Below are 17,992 nucleotides of genomic sequence, written 5' to 3' on the forward strand. Positions count from 1 at the left end.
ACTATCTGGTGTAAACTGTGATGATCTCTGTTCTAGACAGGTTTTGCATCCTGTGTCTTCTAGGATCCTGCTCTGTGCTTCTGGTTTATTAATTCATTACCCTTTTGAAGCAGCAAGCCCCATCTTGTACATTTTACCTCGGTATTGGTAGTACAAAATTATATAGCGTGCTTGATAGTCTGATACTATATGTGAAACCTAAAGTGCTAATGGTGACTCTGCATTGCCTTCACCAGAATTGTTCTCTCTTGTAGATGTTTTCCAACTCTATAAAGACAAATCTTCATATTTCTTATTATTAATGCATTCTCGTTGGAGGAAATAAGAAATCAAGAACTGAAGTAGCTGGGCTCAAAGAAAGTGATCCTATGGCTTGCTACAAGTAAGAAGCCTGAGCCAAGACGTCTCTGATTCCAGTAATTAAAATGATGTAACGCCTTGTGTGACGGGATGCTGACATTGTAAAAAATGCTGTAGAACTACTGGCAGTCATCCACGTTTGTTCCAAACGGTGCAGTGTAATTACTTCAGCGATCTGATTGATTTGTTCTCCTGACTGATGTGCTAAGGTAGAACATCCTGGTGTGGTCCCAGAGGGAGGCAGAGAGCGAACTGGAGGTGACTTTAAAAATACTTAGAGACACCCCTGCAAAAGCATTTCCCTCTGTCTAGCGACTTGACGTCAAGCCTGTAAAGTCGAAAATGTGTCTCTGAGTATCTTCAGGCCAGACATGAGGAAAAATTTTTTACAGGGAGGGTGGTGAATCACTGGCCCAGGTTGCCCAGAGAGGTGGTAGGTGCCCCATCCCTGGAGACATTCCAGGCCAGGCTGGATGGGGCTCTGAGCAACCTGATCTAGTTGCAGATGTCCCTGGTCATTGCAGGGGTTGGACTAGATGAGCTTTGAAGGTCCCTTCCAACCCAAACTGTTCTATGAAAAGCGTCACGCAGCTCTCATGGTCCACTTGTTCAACACCTGGCTGCTCTGCTGCGGTTACGTACAACAGTGGCGGTTTGCCTGCCCTTGTTTAACACGTTGCTTTGCCAGCAAAGAACTTTTACTATATAAAAGGGAAAACCTGCGGTAACCCATCACCAGAGCAGCACCCGAGAGCCCACCGCTTGGAGGGAAAGAAAAAAAACCCCATCTTTGCAACACTTCCCCGCAGCTGCAAGGTCACAGCTTGGAGCCCGCCGCTGCTGCAGGTGGCGCCAGCGCCCCGGCGGAGCGGGAAGGGAGGGGCGCTCCTTCCCGCTCTGAGCGGGTGAGGCTGGGGGCCGCTCGCTGGTCGCAGCCGCTCACGTGGGCGGCCGTTTCCGGGCAGGCTCTCGGGGGCGGAAGGGGGCTCGCGCTGCCGCGTGGTTGGTGAGTGGCTGGCGCGCGGGGCTCGGCGGCGCCGTGGCGGCGCGCGGGAGGAGGGGCCCGTCCCGTCCCGGTCCGTCCCGGCCCTGCCCGCCGGGGCCGCCCTGCCCCGCGCTACCGGCCGCCTTTTGTGTGACCCACCCCCTTCCCAAACGCTCCTGCGCAGGGCGGCGGGAAAGCGTGAGCACAGCCGCGGGCGTGTGCCGGTCCCGGGGAACCAGCGGCCTCGGCTTCTCCGGCTGCCGGGCGTCGTCCGCCACCCCTGCCCACCTCCCCTCGCCCAGCGGCTTCACCTCAGCCGCAGCTCCCGCCGCTGGTGGAGCCCCAGCTCATCCCCGGGGCGGCTGCGGCGGCTCCCGGGAGCCGAACTCGCGGCCTCCCCGCCGGGAGCCCCGGCAGCCGGGCGGGCACTAACGCGCTCTATTTAAACGCCTCGTAGGGCGCCTGGAGCGGAGCAGCTCTTGGGGAACACGCCGAAAGATGTCCCGGGACGGCGAGGAGGGCTGTTCAACGGCCTAGACCCGCGGGAGGAGCCGCCGCCTTCGCTTCAGCAGCGCGTTGGCTTCGGGGTACGGCGGGGTGACCGGGGTGTTCGGGGCGGGGGTTGTGTTCCGTGGTGGTTTTCTGCGTTCCGTGGTGATAATGTTCTCTGGTGACTGGGGCTGTGCTTGGCCAGCGCGGGAGCCTCGGACAGTTAATTGCGAGCGAGTGTGGCCTTTTGCCGGGAGAGAACTTGCCCAGGTGGAAACCTGTATCAGATGAGAGGAGTTAGGGCGCGTACCTCGCCTTCTGGTTTCTCAGGATTTTCCTGATTGCCCGAGCTTGTAAATGCGCTGGTGGCAGGATTCCCTGAGGATACCGCCTCAAAGCTGCGATTCCAGGTGAAACAGGAGCGCCTTCTGGTTCCCCTCTGTTTCCCTAAGCCTGATGCAAGGATGGCCAAGTGGCACCTGAAGTAGCTTCTGAAAGTGTGGCGTACAGCTTTATGTTAAAGGAAGCTAGTATTGATTTGAGGTTATTTTAATATTTTGAGTTGTAAAACTATGTTAGTGCATAAGCTGTTAGGTGTACTTAGCTCAGTCCTGTTGGAAGAGGGCCAGCTGAAACTACAGTTGAAGTCAAAAGGCAAACAGTTGTTTCAGCAAGCAGTTTCATTAAAATATTTACGTATCTTTAAGCAAAACTGTCTTGTTATGTAGGCACCGTGGTGTTATTATGGCTTTAGTTTTGTAACCATTTAATCTCTGATTTAGCGTGATACATATAAATTGGAAATGGATATGTTGAGATTTCTAATAAATAATTTCCAAAATATGCAGTGTAAGGTAAACTGTGCTGCTTTGGTTTAGCTGGAGAAAGTGTATTTCATAAGCCCCCTCCTTTAGGAAAACTTAATTGACCTTGTTCAAGTGTGTTAACACCTGTATTGTAAAGTTTTTAGTGCTAAATGGAAGCCAAACATTTTGTCCTGAAAAGCGAGACTTCTAAATGTCTTCGTTAAAGCAAGCTTTGTAAGTGGAAATAACATGTCAAAAGATTCTAGCTATTTCTGTATGTCTTGCAATGAAATAGTGAAAATCTTCTAATTCCTTCCTAAAAGATGCATATGGTAAAAATCAAAAGCTTATAAAACCATAGTTTTTATAGTTGGATAGTAAAGGACTTTTTTATTTTGGCACCAAACACCAATTTTTTTCGAAGTATTTTCAGTTGATAGGTTACTTGTGCTAAACTTACACTTCCGTTAAAGTGGTCTTGCATATAGCTGTTTTAAGCTAACATGGGAAAAGCAGAAATTAAGTTGTAGTCAAGTGTTTGTATAATCAGTTCAAATTGTTTTAAAGGAATAGAAAATGTCAATTTGATTAAAAACATTCTTTAATGATTACCCTGATGATGCGTATATGAAATACTGTAGTACAGCACAAATTTACAGTTTGAAGTCCATTGGGAAAATGAGCTGTAGAATTTTATTTTCTGCAGCGAACGGTGATCATATGCACCATAAAAGAATCATTGTTTAGATATTTTATTTTGAAATTTCTGTGTTTAGTCAGCTGTATTTTTTTTCTTTTTAGTTAGTTTGGTCTTTAAAATTTGAGTGTTGTGTTTGCAACTTTTTTGTGTAGTTCAGATGTTAAGAACCCAAAGAGTAGTTTGAAAGAGAGAAGAGACAAAAAGTACCTGATAGCATGGACTTGATACTGTGTACACTGAGGTCTGGAAGGATTCAGATTTCTGGCTCTGTAAATTACCTGTTATCATTAGAAAGTTGTGAGATATTAAACCTCAACATCATCATGGCCTTGTGCTTGCCTCCCTCTTCCCTCTTTTAAAATGTAAGTAATCTCTGCAACCACTTCCAGCAGCCATCAGACTGTGGATTCATGGTGTTAATTAACAGATGTATTGGTACAATTTCTATGTGATGCTGAGTGTTGTGACATCAGCTTCCGGAGTTTTGTTATGAATGAATTTAAAAGTACAGAGATTGAGAGAAGGAAGATTAACTAAAGGAACTTGTGGTGTAGTGTTTGTTTTTTGGTTTGTGTGGGTTTGTTTTGTGGGTTTATTTTTTAATTTTTTTTTTAATCTATAAATTGGGTTTGTGCAGCAAGGTTGTGGTAGCTGGGGGTCTAAAGGGGTGGCTTCTGTCAGAAGGTGCTAGAAGCTCCCCCGGTGTCTGACAGCCAATGCCAGGCGGCTCCAAAATGGACCCACTTCTGGCCAAGGCCGAGCCCATCAGCAATGGTGGTAGCACCTCTGGGATAACATAGTTAAGAAGGGGGAAGAAACTGTGCAAGGGCAATTGCAGCTGGAGAGGGGAGTGAGAATGAGTGTAAGAAACAACTTTGCAGACACCAAGGTCAATGAAGAAGGAGGGAAGGAGGTGCTCCAGGCACCAGAGCAGAGATTCCCCTGCAGCCTGCCATGCAGACCATGGTGAGACCAGTTGTCCTCTTGCAGCCCATGGAGGTCCATGGTGGAGCAGAGATCCACCTGCGGCCCAGGAAGGACCCCACACAGAGCAGGTGGATGCCCGAAGGAGGCTGTGATCCCATAGGAAGCCTGTGTTGGAGCAGGCTTCTGGCAGGACCTGTGGAGAGAGGAGTCCAGGCTGGAGCAGGTTTGCTGGCAGGACTTGTGATCCTCTGGGGCACCCACGCTGGAGCAGTCTGTTCCTAAAGGACTGCACCCCGTGGAAGGATCCATGCTGGAGCAGTTTCTGAAGAACTGCAGCCTGTGGGAAGGACTCATGTTGGAGAAGTTTGTGGAGGACTGTCTCCTGTGGGAGGGACCCCACACTGGAGCAGGAGAAGAGTGTGAGGAGTCCTCCCCCTGAGGAGGGAGGAGCGCCAGAGACAACGTGTGATGAACTGACCACAACCCCCATTCCCTGTCTCCCTGTGCCGCTGCCAGGGAGGAGGTAGAGAAAATCAGCAGTTAAGCCCAGGAAGAAGGAAGGGGTGGGGGGAAGGCGTTTTGAGATTTAGTTTTTATTTCTTATTATCCGACTCTGATTTGATTTGGAATAAATTAATTAATTTTTCCCAAGTCAAGTCTGTTTTGCCTGTACTGGTAATTGGTGGGTGGTCTCTCCCTGTTCTCGTCCCAACCCATGAGCCTTTTGTTATATTCTCTCTGCCCTGTCCAACTGAGGAGGGGAGTGGCAGAGTGGCTTTGGTGGGCACCTGGCCAGGTGTTAGCACACCACAGTCTGGTAGAATTAAGAGTACTTTTATCAGTACAGATATGTCAAAACCAAAAAGTCATTCAGAAACTAAAGTGTGGGTTTTGATTTGTTTTGGTTATTGTACATCTGTTGTAATACGTCCATATGACTTCTAAGTATACCTATTCATACTACTGTATTTCTTATGCCTTATGAAACCTGACTTAGTTTTTCAGTCTATTTTTTTCTCTATATGTGCCCATTTAACCTCTTTCCACCCCATTCTTTGTAGTTTTTGTGTTTTAATGCACAGACTGGACTTTTCAGTCTATAGTGGAAGTTTTCTTAGATGCTTGTATAATACTGTTATCAGTGAAGGCTTGATTAAACCCATGATTTCACCTGTGCAGAATGTAGGCTATTAATGATTGAACTGGTAAACAATGTACAAATTAAATTAAACAGTTCACTGAGCTCCTTTGGCTTGGCAAGAGTCAACTGCGTAAAAAGTGGCTTTATTGGCAGGAACTTTTAAAAACAAAACAAACCCAATAACTTAATCTGATAAAACAGTGGAAGATGCAGATACTTAAGTGATCTTTTTCAATAAAGTAGTTCTCAGAGCAAAGACAACCAAAGGAGCAGCAGAATGTTTTCTGGTCATGAGAAGAACAGCTGTACTGGCTCAGTCTGCATGTCTGTTTAGCCTAGCATCTTGTCTTGGGAGCAGACACTAGTTTATGCATAGGAAAAAACATAAAACCAGTAGTCTTCATTAGGAAGTTGCTGCTCTTTGGTGGAAAAAATATTTGCTTGTAGTATATTTAATAAAATTAAAATTTTTAATGTCTTTTTTGCAGAGAATGAGAATGACTAAAAAAAGGAAACATCAAGAAGATTTCCAGAAAGTGAAATTAAAAGTTGGGAAAAAAAAGCCTAAACTAGAGAATGCAACTGATACTACCTTCAAAACAAAGGCCATACAAATTCCTGAGCAGCTTAAAGAAGATGGAATGCTTCCTACGCAAAATAGAAAACTTAACATAAAGGTATATTGTGCCGTTACCTTCTGAAATGACAGAAGATTACTTGTCATGTGTCTAGGTTTACTATGTTTATTAGAGTTTAGGAAAACACATTTATTTTAAAAAATTAAAACCCCAGGAGAGTATCTGCATATAGTCTCTTTGTCCTTGGCAATAAGCTGACCTGTGAATTTAATGACTCAAATTGCTGGACCAGCATATAACCCAAAGGAAAGGTTTTCAGCAGTGCAAAAACTAAAGTTGCACATGTTTAAGTATCTAGGATTAACATTTGGTTTTTGAAAGCCGTGGTTCATAACTTAAGGACATGCTTTTAAAAAGTAGGCTTCCTGAGATTGTTTTTTGAAAAATCTTGCATTTCTTTGGGCGGTGGTTCTGCTTTCCTTCCTTTGCATCATCTTCTATCTCTTGCAGCTCTCTGCTTAAACTGAAGAAAGCTGTTGAGACTGAGATTTCATAGTTCTACTTTTGAGGCGAACTGTGAGAGGACTTATTTTTGATCATCCCTCTGTTAAGTCAGTAGGGTTGTGCATAAATGTAGTTACTTGAAGGACAAGTAATGGTGTCTTGTTTTTCCTGTCATTGAATTTTCATGATTGTTCATTATCACACTTTAATTTTGTATTTGTTCTGAATGTATTATGCTGTTATGAACAGCGGTACATCATAAGAATAAATTCTGTATTTTTGAGTGTTTGAGAAAAATGTGCTGGAAATAGGTTGGGAAGTTTAAAGAGCTTAAAGAAATAATGATGGCAAGTCTATGTGTTTCTTTCCTTTTAGGATTTACTTTCACAGATGCATCACTATAGTCCTGGGGTTAAGCATAATGCACTTCTTGGGCTCAAAGATCTTCTTTCTCATTATCCATTTTTAATTGATGCACACCTCTCAAATATAATAAGTGAGGTGGCAGCTGTGTTTACAGACAAAGATTCTGGTGTCAGAGGAGCAGCTGTTCACCTGCTGCAATTCTTGGCTTCAAAAATAAGAGCTGAACAGATTGCTCCATTTTTTCCTTTGGTAAGTGCCCATCTCTCCAGTGCCATGACTCATATCAGTGAGGGAATTCAGGAGGATTCATTGAAAGTCTTGGACGTTTTGTTGGAAGCATACCCAGCTCTTCTCACAGACCGCAGCAGTATATTGTTGAAGAATTTTGTAGAGCTTATTTCCCACCAGCAGCTGTCAAAAAGACTCAAAAGCAGAGAGAAACTTTCCTGGATGCTCTCTGTTAACCCAAATCGCAGAGTAACTTCTCAGCAGTGGAGGTTAAATGTACTTACAAGGCTCAAGAAGTTTCTCCAAGCAGTGGTAGATGGATCCAGTGAAACAGAGGATGAAGGACTTCAAGGACAAAAGGATACCCCTCGTTCTGTGAGGAACCCAATATGCATCAGTTGGAAGGACCATGCAAATAATCAGCAACATATACAACTGTTTGAAAATGGTGGCTTACGACCAAAGATCAACTCATCATTTAGATTGAGGTGAGAAAACCTTAGCTAATTTGGGAATTAATGTCAACTGTATGATCACAATGTTAAACTGTGGTTTGTTAGTGTTGAAGACAACAATTTATTTTTTTTATTGTGGGATTGTCCCTTTGCCCTGTTTGCATTTAGTGTAATGGGCAGTCTTAATGCAGTGGCTTGAAAATATGTAAATACTCAGATAACTGTGCTATGCCTATAACATGAACTTTCCCATTATAAAACAGCTTTATTTTATGCTATTCGTAATTATTTTGGAAGATAAACTCTAGAGTTTTTGTTTGTTGTTTTTTTTTTTTCAATGCGAACAGGTAACTACAGGTTGTTGCAGGACATCAAATAGACACGGGGCAGGCAGGCAAATTTCTTTGCATTGACCATAAGCTTATTTCTTACACTGCGATAATGAATTTGACTGAAATTTTGTGCTTTTGCCTTCAAGAGTCTATCGTAAGTTCAGGAGTCCCTTTTCTTTGTATATAGCTCCTTTTAAAAAGGACAGTGTGGTGAGATGTGTTTGGCTCTATGAAGTTCTGCTGAGTTTCTGATTCTAGATAATCAATTCACTGGTTCATATCTTCCCTATAGATAAAAGATGTCTTGTCTGAGACGCTGAGAAATATGGAAGGAAGCGTAGTGTGCTTAGTCACAGAAAGGTTTCTGTGTTTTTAGTAGTACTCTAAATAGATGCAAGGTGAAGTTAAGGGAGAAATAACTAACCGTCTTTATTTCTCTTCCTCCTTTCTGATTCACTGGCTCCTCAAACTAGAGGGGAACTTATCATCCCACTTCATGGTACCTTTTAAGCGTTAGCATCCTCATGTATATGCATTGCTATAGATGCTACATACTGGCTGGTAGGAGACCTGAAACAATGACTTACAAAATAGAAACTGTTCAGCTGTTACACGGTACTTCTAAACCATGGGTATCAAGTTGGCTTGAAGACAAACCACAATCCTTGTTTTACTGCTGGGGGAGACTGAATAAGGGGTATAAAGCAGTTATACCAAATTCATCTAGGAAGTCAGTGGCAGAAAAGGGTCTAAAACCCACTACCTAATGCATTGCTATGTCCATCTCATATATGGGAATCAAGTGCAGAAGAGAGACCTCCTGTTTTAATACCACAGGTATTGGCCTGAATTGGCAGATGTTTTCCAGCTCTATCATGGAGACACACAGATGATGCTTCCATTCCCACTCTCCTAGGCTTCCTCTTGGCAGGTAGCATATTAACATAGCATAAGAGTTCAGTCATGCTCAGAAATGTCTGCTCTGGTTAAAACTTTAGTTGGAAACTATGCCAGTGAAGCCCACTTGAGGAAGGGGAAAGGGATCAATGCTGAGCATGAAACAGTCCTATGGTCTTCATCTCTGCAGTCAGAAGCATATAATTGTGGACAACCGTATTTCAGAGGATTCTCGTGTGGTGCCCTGAATGATATGTCGTGTGTGATATACCATGCCCCATAGTAGCTGAAGATGCATTGTGTCTAAGGTCTACGAAAATAAACTTCTGGTGTCACCTGAATTGGATTCTGCTTTTCTGAGGAGCTAGATTTTGGTGAAACATCGTGATCCACTTGTGGTTATAAATACTTTCAAAAAGGCGTTTGCAAGCATGAGGAGGAGCAAGAAGAATAGAAAGAAACATTGCTAGAATCCAAGGCGAGATTGGCAAAGCAAGCTGATGGCAGCAGAACAGAAGAATGGAAAGAGAAGGGCCATCTGCAGAAGGTACTAAAATGTTCTTGTTCTATTGCATTTGTGCATATTTTTGGTATGTTCATTTTGCCCAAAGGGCTGGTACAGCTTGTTTTAGTGGATATCTGCAAAATGCTAGGAGTGGAAGTTACTGTGGTGACTTTTGTATTTGCCACTGAAATATTTTCTAGTCATCTGAAGATGATTAATTCTGTCTTTTCCAATCCCAGCTGTGGCCTTTTACAGGCATTTCCAGGCCTCTTCTGTGGCTATTACTGTAAGGACAGAAATTGCTTCTAATAAGAGGTGCAGAACATCTGTAATGCTCCTTGAGTACTTCCAAAATCTCAAACAGTATGTGTGGTTTTGCTTAAAGAAATCAATGCACAAATAGTCAAGCCCTAACTGTAGGTAATACCTTGACCAAACCATAAGTAACTAATTGTGGTGTGTATGTATTGATGGCCTCATCACTAATACTGCAAGTGAGTTTCAACTTTGTTCTTTAAAAAGCAGGCTTCCAAACACCACTAATAGTATGCTACATTTAAAAAATTCTCATATCTTTTCAATCTTGCAAGTTCATTTGTTAGCGATGGCACCTCATTGATAACCTAGTGATTACGGAAAGGGATTTTCAGAATCAGTTTGCAGTTTTAATGTTTAGGAAAAAGTGTGGATTCCGAGCTTTGCATGCTGGATGGTTCAACAATGCAAAGCTTAAGACTCCATTATTTTCTGTTGTGTGCTAGGTCTTCCTACTGTGTGTGAATTAATGATTACAGTGACTGTTAGAATATATCCTCTGACTGTGCTGCTTTTTGCATCAAATTCATTTCAGGTGTGGAAAAATGGAAAACCTTCACAACTTAAATGTGGTGATACCAAGGTGTGTGGTGTGTTTTTGGAATGGAAGTGGTGCTGAAGAGAAATGGTAGATCTTCTGTTTCTGCTGAGAAAGGACAAAATGAAGCTGTGGAGAAAAGCAAAGACGACTTGAGAGACCAAAATGGAAGACGAAGCATAGTGAATAAATATGTACATGGTGTGACCTGTGCATCAGATGGAAAATACAGTTCACTTGGTGTACTGAGTGTTTCTTTGCTGCAGTTGTCAGTGCACACACAAAAGGAGGACAGTAACCTGGCTTAGACTTTAAGCCATAAAAACTTATTGACTTCCAATGACATTTCATATTTTAAGCAACAGGAAGTTGTTTCCTTATGTTCTTTTCCTTTTACACTTCCTTGACTTCCCTTTGCTGTACCTTTCAGAAAAGTACTGAAATAGTTGGAGGTCTGTCTTATACTTTTGTAAGAGTCTTCAGGTGTGTGTTGGGTGTGTGTTCTTGGGTTTCGTGCACTCTTTGATGTTTAATTGGGAGATTTTTTTTGTGTGCGTGTTCCAGAGATTGCTCAAATTCCAGAGCTCTGCTGTAATATCAGATATTATTTTCAGAGAAACGATTAAAGACTACTACTTCAGAATAATTTCAGCCAATTAGTGACATTTCAGAATCTCAGTGGAGTGTGTAGTCATGGCATAGCATTTACAGGACGACCTAACTTTTTCAGTGAAGTTATGATCTTGGCGTCAACTGGGTTGTCCAGTCACACTTTAGAATTCCTTGTGGTTACAACTGGAAGATGGGATTTGTCTACTGTGTCTTTAGATGACTACGAGTTAGATGTCTAAGTTGGAACCATTCACCCTAAACTCTCTTTATAGTCTGAAAGAAACTGGTGTCTTTACTGCAGTGCCTGTGGTGTAGAAGGAATATAGAGCAACAAAAAATGGACAAATAATCCAAATTACATTGACTGCATATGTTGGTTGTTGCAGTTAATCCTAATCTTTATAACATTTTAAGATGTCTGATAGTTGTAGTAGCTACTACAGATAAAACTAGCATTTTTTTCTTATGACCAGTTAAGTTTCTGGTTTTCCACTTTATTTTATGCTGGAGATCTAAATTCTCTCTCCCATTTGCTTTCATGGAAAAAGGGGTGGTGTTTGTCTCTCACGTTCTTTTTATTCCTTTGCAATTGTCTTCTCCCTGCTCCTTTTAGAGTTTGTTAATACCTGGGTTTGTTTTGGTTTAGTAATTTTCTTGAGATAGCAATTTCAACCAGAGAGACAAGACAGAATGAAATTTTTTATTATCTGCATATTATAGATGATTGCAACAGCATGAGAAATAAAGCTTCATAGAAGGATGTAACTCATTGGATAATTTGTAAATTACAAGGTGACCAGGAAAAACTGCTTTACCTCTTTAATCAAACATTCAGTTAAAATATTTGTAAAGAGAACTTCTTTGCCTATCAGTGGAAAGAAAGCAAGTAGTCTTTTAGATCCTATTTTTGGGTGTATATGTAAAGAAAAATCACTTGGAGAATGTCACTGAAACAGAAAGTTTAATGGAAGGTTCAGCGTGTCTCTTGTTGTTTGGAAACCCTTTCAGAAGCTTCTGTATTGCTTAAAATTATTGGGAGTTATTTAGGGGTTTCTTTCTTTAAAGAACCTTATTTTAAAATGGATACAAATTGCCTGACTTGATCTAGGAGCGGGATTTGGTCATTTGTGCTGACAATCCCTTTTGAAAATGAAGATTGTTGAGGGGGGGGATGGAGGTAAAAAGTCCTTGGTTTTCTTGCTTTCTGGGAGATGTTCTTTTAATTTAAACTATATCTTGTAGTTTTTTGATAAAATTTGTTTAACTTCATTATCAGATTTTACAGCTGCTTGCTCTCCAGAGCATTAAAGGTGAATATCAGGTGGGAACCAAAGTTATATTTTTTCAGAATGATTTTTTTTTTCTTTCCTATTAATATGAACAACCATTATGTTTATTATAGAGATGGTTACTAGCTGTAATAAACCACATGCATTTGACAATACTTTGTAGTCAGTTTCATTATTTTGCTTCAAGGAGCTTAAAACTGAAAGCTTTTTTATTTTGTTGTGCTGAGTACAGCAAATTCTTATCTGTTGGTTGAAAGTGGTATGATGATGCAAATCACATTTCTCCACTTTATAGACTTTACATATAACAATGGGGAAAGAAATACTGAAATCTAAGTTGTTACAAACTTGCAGGGAGACTCTGGAGAAGGTTTGTTGTAGATGGTTGGCAACTCCCATTTTTCCTTACTGAAGTATCTAGCAAGAAAGCAAGCAAACATTTAATGTATTTAAAAAGTCATTTTTCCTGTTATTCAGAAAGTGATATTGCTCTCATCTGTTAACCTGTTTTGAAAGGTGTAATTTTTTTTTTTTTTGCCTTTGTCATTTAGGTCTGTGGCAAGCATAATGGACAGTGCAGAAAAAGGCCTGTCCTCGGCTGAAAACTTAAAAGGTTTTATTGAGATAATAATTCCATTACTGATTGAGTGCTGGATTGAAGCATCTCCTGCACAATCAGCTCCCATTCTTGGAAACCTTTTGGAATCAGAATCTCAGCAGCTTATGCAGCAAGTGCTTAGTATAATACATTTATTGTGGAAGCTCACAAAGCGACATGATGAAACGTACAAAATGGTAAGGGAGACGTGATCTGTGGCATAATGATGACAGTTCATTTTGTTTTGATTGGAAACTAGTGATTTGGTGATTGGAAGTAGTGGAAATATTTTATTGAGGAAAAAGCCTAGGTTTGCTTAGAATTTTATTTTAGATTTTGTCAAGTGTCTTACTCTAGAAAAGAATCTGTTGAACTGAGCAATGAGTGCAACGGTAGTCTCCAGGAATCCTTCACAGACTGCAGCACAAAAGCTTTTGAAATTGAAAGTGGTATTGGAGAAGAGGAGCATTTTGCCTCCCACATAACCTTTCGAATATAAATCCGAACAAAGTAGAGAATGGAGTTATTTGTTTCTTGGTTTTATGTGTTGAAAAAATTTACAGGGGTCATGGGGTGGAAGTGAACAAAGCCTAAAGCCTTGGAAAGGTAGGGGATAACGGGTGGTATGAGATGCTGTAATTGCTTGGTGCAGCCTACGTTGTGTCATGACTGATAGTATCACAAGACATTGAATCAAGACCTCAATAAGAATTTTGGAAAATATCCTTGAAGTTTTTTTTCCCTCATTATTTTGCCTGTCTTTGATAAATGAGTTGCTATTTTTTTGTAACTTTCGCTGCTCTTCAAATATTTTTGCAAACTGAAAAAAGAACACTCTTTCCACTTAGGCTGTTGAGAGTAGTTGGAAGGAATGTCTTGACAGCTCTTTGTTTTACATGTGTGTAGGACTGTAGGTCCATTCGCTAAACAAAAATGTACACTTAGAGTAGTTATGGAAACACATTTGTGGAATCATTCCCTTAGACCAGAGTTACCAAACATACACAGCCTGAGGGGTGGATTCAGAGTGTCTGAACAAAACACGCTGTTCCCTTTTTTTTTTTTTTCCCCCCCCTTCATCTTTTCTAGAGGGCCTGTGGAAACAAGTGGAAAACAGGCAGTTGGCCAGGTAAATACATGTGGCAGCCTTTTTCTTTAGGGTACTGCAGAACTGCTGCCCTTAGCCATAGGATGTCTGCATTTTGGTTATCTGAAAGGTGCGCGCCTGTGGCAAGTTGAGAGCTGTTCTAGGTACACGTAGTTGCATTATGAACTGATGATATTTTGGAAAAAAAAGTTCTGATGTTCATACAAAATTTTTTTTGGAGCATATTGTGTTTTAGATAAACAGTTTATTTTGTCTTTTCCTTTATAGTCACCTTTATACCTAAAATCCATTCGAATGGTTCAGTTTGAAAATGGAAGCTTTGCTTATTTAATAGCCCTTGGGCTTACAGACCGAAGTGCTTATTGTAGACACTTTGGAAAACCTCTGAATATGCTTAGTGGAAACCTATTAACCTTTGAAATAGTTTAATGGTCATTCTCTGTTCTTAATACTTGAGTATCAAAAAGATTATTCTGCCTGACCAATTTGATAGCAGTGCAGGCTTTTTTTTCTGATGAGTTCTGCTGGATACTTTATGGAATGGTGGCTGCGAGGGTCTGCTAACCCACAAAGTAAAATTATTTGTAAATATTGAAAAAAAAAAAATCCTTTGTCTGTAAGGATGGCCTTTCTACTGGAAAACATTTGTCAGTGGGCTTTGAACTACAAGTACACTGATAATGGGGAAAGATGAAGGTGATGTCAGAATACATCTTAATGGAAAACTCAGGACAGTCACTGTAAGTTAATCAGAGTTCATTCTGATTTTTTAGTACCCTGATAAATTGATATAAAGCACTTTTGATTCACATCTGTAAGTCACACAGTTTAATATTGCACATATCCACATCAATATGTGCAAAGAAAATATACTGGTCCAGTTTGGATTAAATGTTGTTGCTCCACCTTGTTTTGTGGACCTTCAGGTTCATGCAGAGGCCTTCACATTTACATCTGAAAGTAAAGTATATGAACGCTTGCAAACAGATGGTAAAGTTTCTGGTTTTCATTGATTCCACTAAAAGATTTTGGAAGATGACTGTATTGATGTATTTGACTTACTACCATGTTTCCTGTCTATCATCTGCTTTCCTTAACAGGAGCTATGGCTTCGAATGAATTACCTTGTTGATTTCAAGCACCACTTCATGCGTCATTTTCCGTATTCTTTACAGGAGACAGTAAAGCACAAAAAGAAAGATTCGTGCAAAGGGTAAGAATAAAATCAATGTCATGTTACAGCTTTTAATTTCGTAAAATAAGTGTAACAATGTGAGTCTCATGCTTTTAGGTTTTTAATGTTGGAAAAGAAAACTTTTTATTGTGTGTTCCTCGAAGATCTGTAGAGAAGTTTTCATAGGAAGGTAGCATTGCTTTGGTCTGAGAAGTTTTGGTTGCTCTTTGTAAAAGTATTGTATAGGAAGTCATCTGAATAGCATCCAGTAGAAATTAAAATGCTGTCTTAGAGAAATTAAAGTATTTTATTGAACACTTGATCTGGAATTTGCATATTGCTAAATGGTGATTTGTGATAGTCTGGTTTCATATTTCTGCATGTCTTCTTCAGTTGACTGCTGAATTACATCAAAACATAGTTAAATTTTTTTTTTTTTCACCCACATCTACTCTTCTACAGTTGTATTACAGGGCTGGATAAATATAGCTAGGAGAGGAGATGGGTCATATCGTGCCTATCCTGTATGGCAAAGCAGTACTGGAGCAGGACAAGTCAAACACTGACGCATTTCTTAACTATTGAGCTGGCAGAGTGGGTGCACCAATTTAGTTCTGGTACAGGCCAGTAGCAGGTTGTCTCCCCTTTCAGCTCCCAGGTGTGAGACTATGTTCACATGTAGTCTGTTCTGGAGTTGTTCTGCGCCTTTGCAGTCTGTGTAAAATGCCGGTGTATGTATAAGGGGTATCAGCCTGTGTCTATCTTAGTTTCAAATACTTGCAAACTACCACTGTAGATAGAGCTGTAGTAGTAGAATCACCTCTTTTTATGCTAAGGGTCTACCGCAGTGCAGGTATGCTTGAGGCTGAAATCCTGTTTAATATTTTCACTTGCGTTTTCTCTTCCTGGAAGGGCACGTAGATCAGAAGTACAGCATAGCTCTTTGTGAAATGCTTTCATTTCAGCTAAGTCTTACCCATTAAGTTTATAAAGCCAAAAGGTGTTTTGCTTTTCCAGGTTTTGACCTGAACACCCTTCCTGGAAACTGAAAATCTCAGAATTAGTAGTTAGACAATGCAACCATCTTTCTTGTTTTATAGATGATATCCTGACTAACCGTACTTCTGTTCATCCTTTTTCACTCTGCTACTAAATTTTGCCCCATTCTTGCACTTTAAATATATTGTTGGATACATGGAGGAAAAATAATCTGTGAAACTTTTTTTGTGTTTTTATTCTGACTGTTACTTCAAGCCTTCTGGAAACTTAGCTTCATCCATGAAAGTAAAAATGATTGCTTTTGTTTTCCTTGCTTACCAATGTATTTGGTTGAAGGCCTGCATTTGGGAATCTTGCATGGCATTTTGAGGCTTCCTTTCTTCTCCAGTTTCCAAAATGTTGCAGAAATCTACCACAGTATGTACCATGTAGTATCTACATGTTCTGAACACAGAAAAGTTATTAGTATTTATGCCATGTGTAAGTGATGTCCGCGGGTTGAGATTTATTTGCTTATGTTGAAATGGTTGGCTCTGAACTGGTGGGTGACTACACTTACATTAGTGCAGGTTGAAGTTCTTTCATTTTCATGTTTGATTTTGTGTTCTGAATGTAGGTGTTTATATTGTACAGCTTTCTGTGGATAAATGCTGTGATTTATTATTATTTTTTTTTATGCTATGAGTGGCCAGTCAGCAAGTAGAGAAGTTCGAGCATTATATGTCAATCTGCAGTACCCTTGATTTCTTTCTTAATATCCCCAATTTTGCTTCTCAAACCTCTGTAGGGCAATGGAGTGGTCCTGCAGAATATTGTAATGTTGAAAAAGGTGGTTTTGATTCCACATGAGTTTGGAAAAAAGTACATAAATTTCTCTGCGTTCATGGTGCTTTTTGTCATTGTGTAGTAATTACAAAATCCATGTGATTCCTCACAGAAGAAGAGACACAGAAGATACTGAAACTAAGGATTAATTTTTTTAGCATTCTGTTACTGGTTTCAGTCACCTAAAAGTGGCGCTAGACCACAGTAAGAATGTCAAACAGGAGAAACCAGCTATAAAGATACAATTTAGAGCTTTGGTTGTTGCCGCCACTATAAATATGAGAAACAGACATTTTGGTGGCAGAACAAAAAATTTCAGGTACCCAAATGTCAAATGTGAAGACTTTTAAAGTGCATATTGGCTTTATAACTTTAATATTTAGACTTTTTTTTCTACGTAGTATGATTTCTACCAAAGTAACATATATTAAAAGGCACAATATGTGTATTTTAAACTCTCTTTTCTTTTCTTCCTCCTGCCCCTTCCCCTTAGCAACAGGTATTATATGACATCCTCAAACAGTGTAGACCATCTCTTACTGAACTTAACCTTGTGTGACATAATGGTTTCACTAGCAAGCACTTCAACACTTCAGACGGATTCTGGTTGGCTGGACATGATAAGAAAATTTGTGACAGACACTCTTCAGGATGGCAGCAAGCTGAATAGCAAGCAGGTGAACAGATTGCTTGGTGTGACTTGGAGACTAATGCAAATACAGCAAAACAAAGGTAAGATATGAGTATTTGCTGCAAAGCAAAATTATGCAATGACAGCTTGAGTTTCAGGTCACTTCATCTTACATCCTCAGTTGTTACATCATAATGTATTTTGTCTATAGAGGTGAATTGAATTTTGTAGTCATATCCCTGTGTGTAGCATTGAAAACTGCTTGATTTTTAGGAATGCTGTTAGATTCATATTGTTGATATACAAAGTATTAATATATTTGTGTAGCTGTTCTCTGGTTTTACTACTTAAGATATTCTTATAAATAGGAAGATGTGTTTTCTTCACTGAAATAAATAATTACTGGAATGTGGAGGTGCATGATACTTCAATATTCCAGTCCTTATTTAAAATCATTAATGCAGCCATTACTCTTCTGTGAGCACTGTCAGATGACCATTCTAGTTCTGCAATGACATGAAATGCCAAGATAGTTTTGATGGAAGCTGCTGTAGAATATTTTCCAAGGTGTTTGGTTTGAATCCTTTTTCAAGAGAAAACATATTACCGATTGTGGTACAGTATTTTGGC

At 40.3% G+C, this 17,992-nt stretch overlaps 1 protein-coding gene across 2 annotated transcripts in view; it reads left to right on the top strand.

Moving 5' to 3' along the window:
* The first annotated feature begins 1,298 nt into the window (after positions 1-1,298).
* Positions 1,299-17,992, top strand: part of TEX10 (testis expressed 10) — a 63,937-nt gene continuing 47,243 nt past the window's right edge. For both annotated transcript variants that reach the window (XM_065627694.1, XM_065627695.1), the window contains exons 1-7: positions 1,299-1,366; positions 1,803-1,932; positions 5,897-6,085; positions 6,866-7,572; positions 12,579-12,822; positions 14,834-14,946; positions 17,225-17,463. In XM_065627694.1, coding sequence (XP_065483766.1) covers positions 5,900-6,085; positions 6,866-7,572; positions 12,579-12,822; positions 14,834-14,946; positions 17,225-17,463 — 1,489 coding nt within the window. In that variant the 5' untranslated portion in view covers positions 1,299-1,366; positions 1,803-1,932; positions 5,897-5,899. The remainder of the gene's footprint in view (positions 1,367-1,802; positions 1,933-5,896; positions 6,086-6,865; positions 7,573-12,578; positions 12,823-14,833; positions 14,947-17,224; positions 17,464-17,992) is intronic.

The sequence above is a fragment of the Caloenas nicobarica genome, chromosome 2, assembly GCF_036013445.1.
Source record: "Caloenas nicobarica isolate bCalNic1 chromosome 2, bCalNic1.hap1, whole genome shotgun sequence".
NCBI lineage: Eukaryota > Metazoa > Chordata > Aves > Columbiformes > Columbidae > Caloenas > Caloenas nicobarica.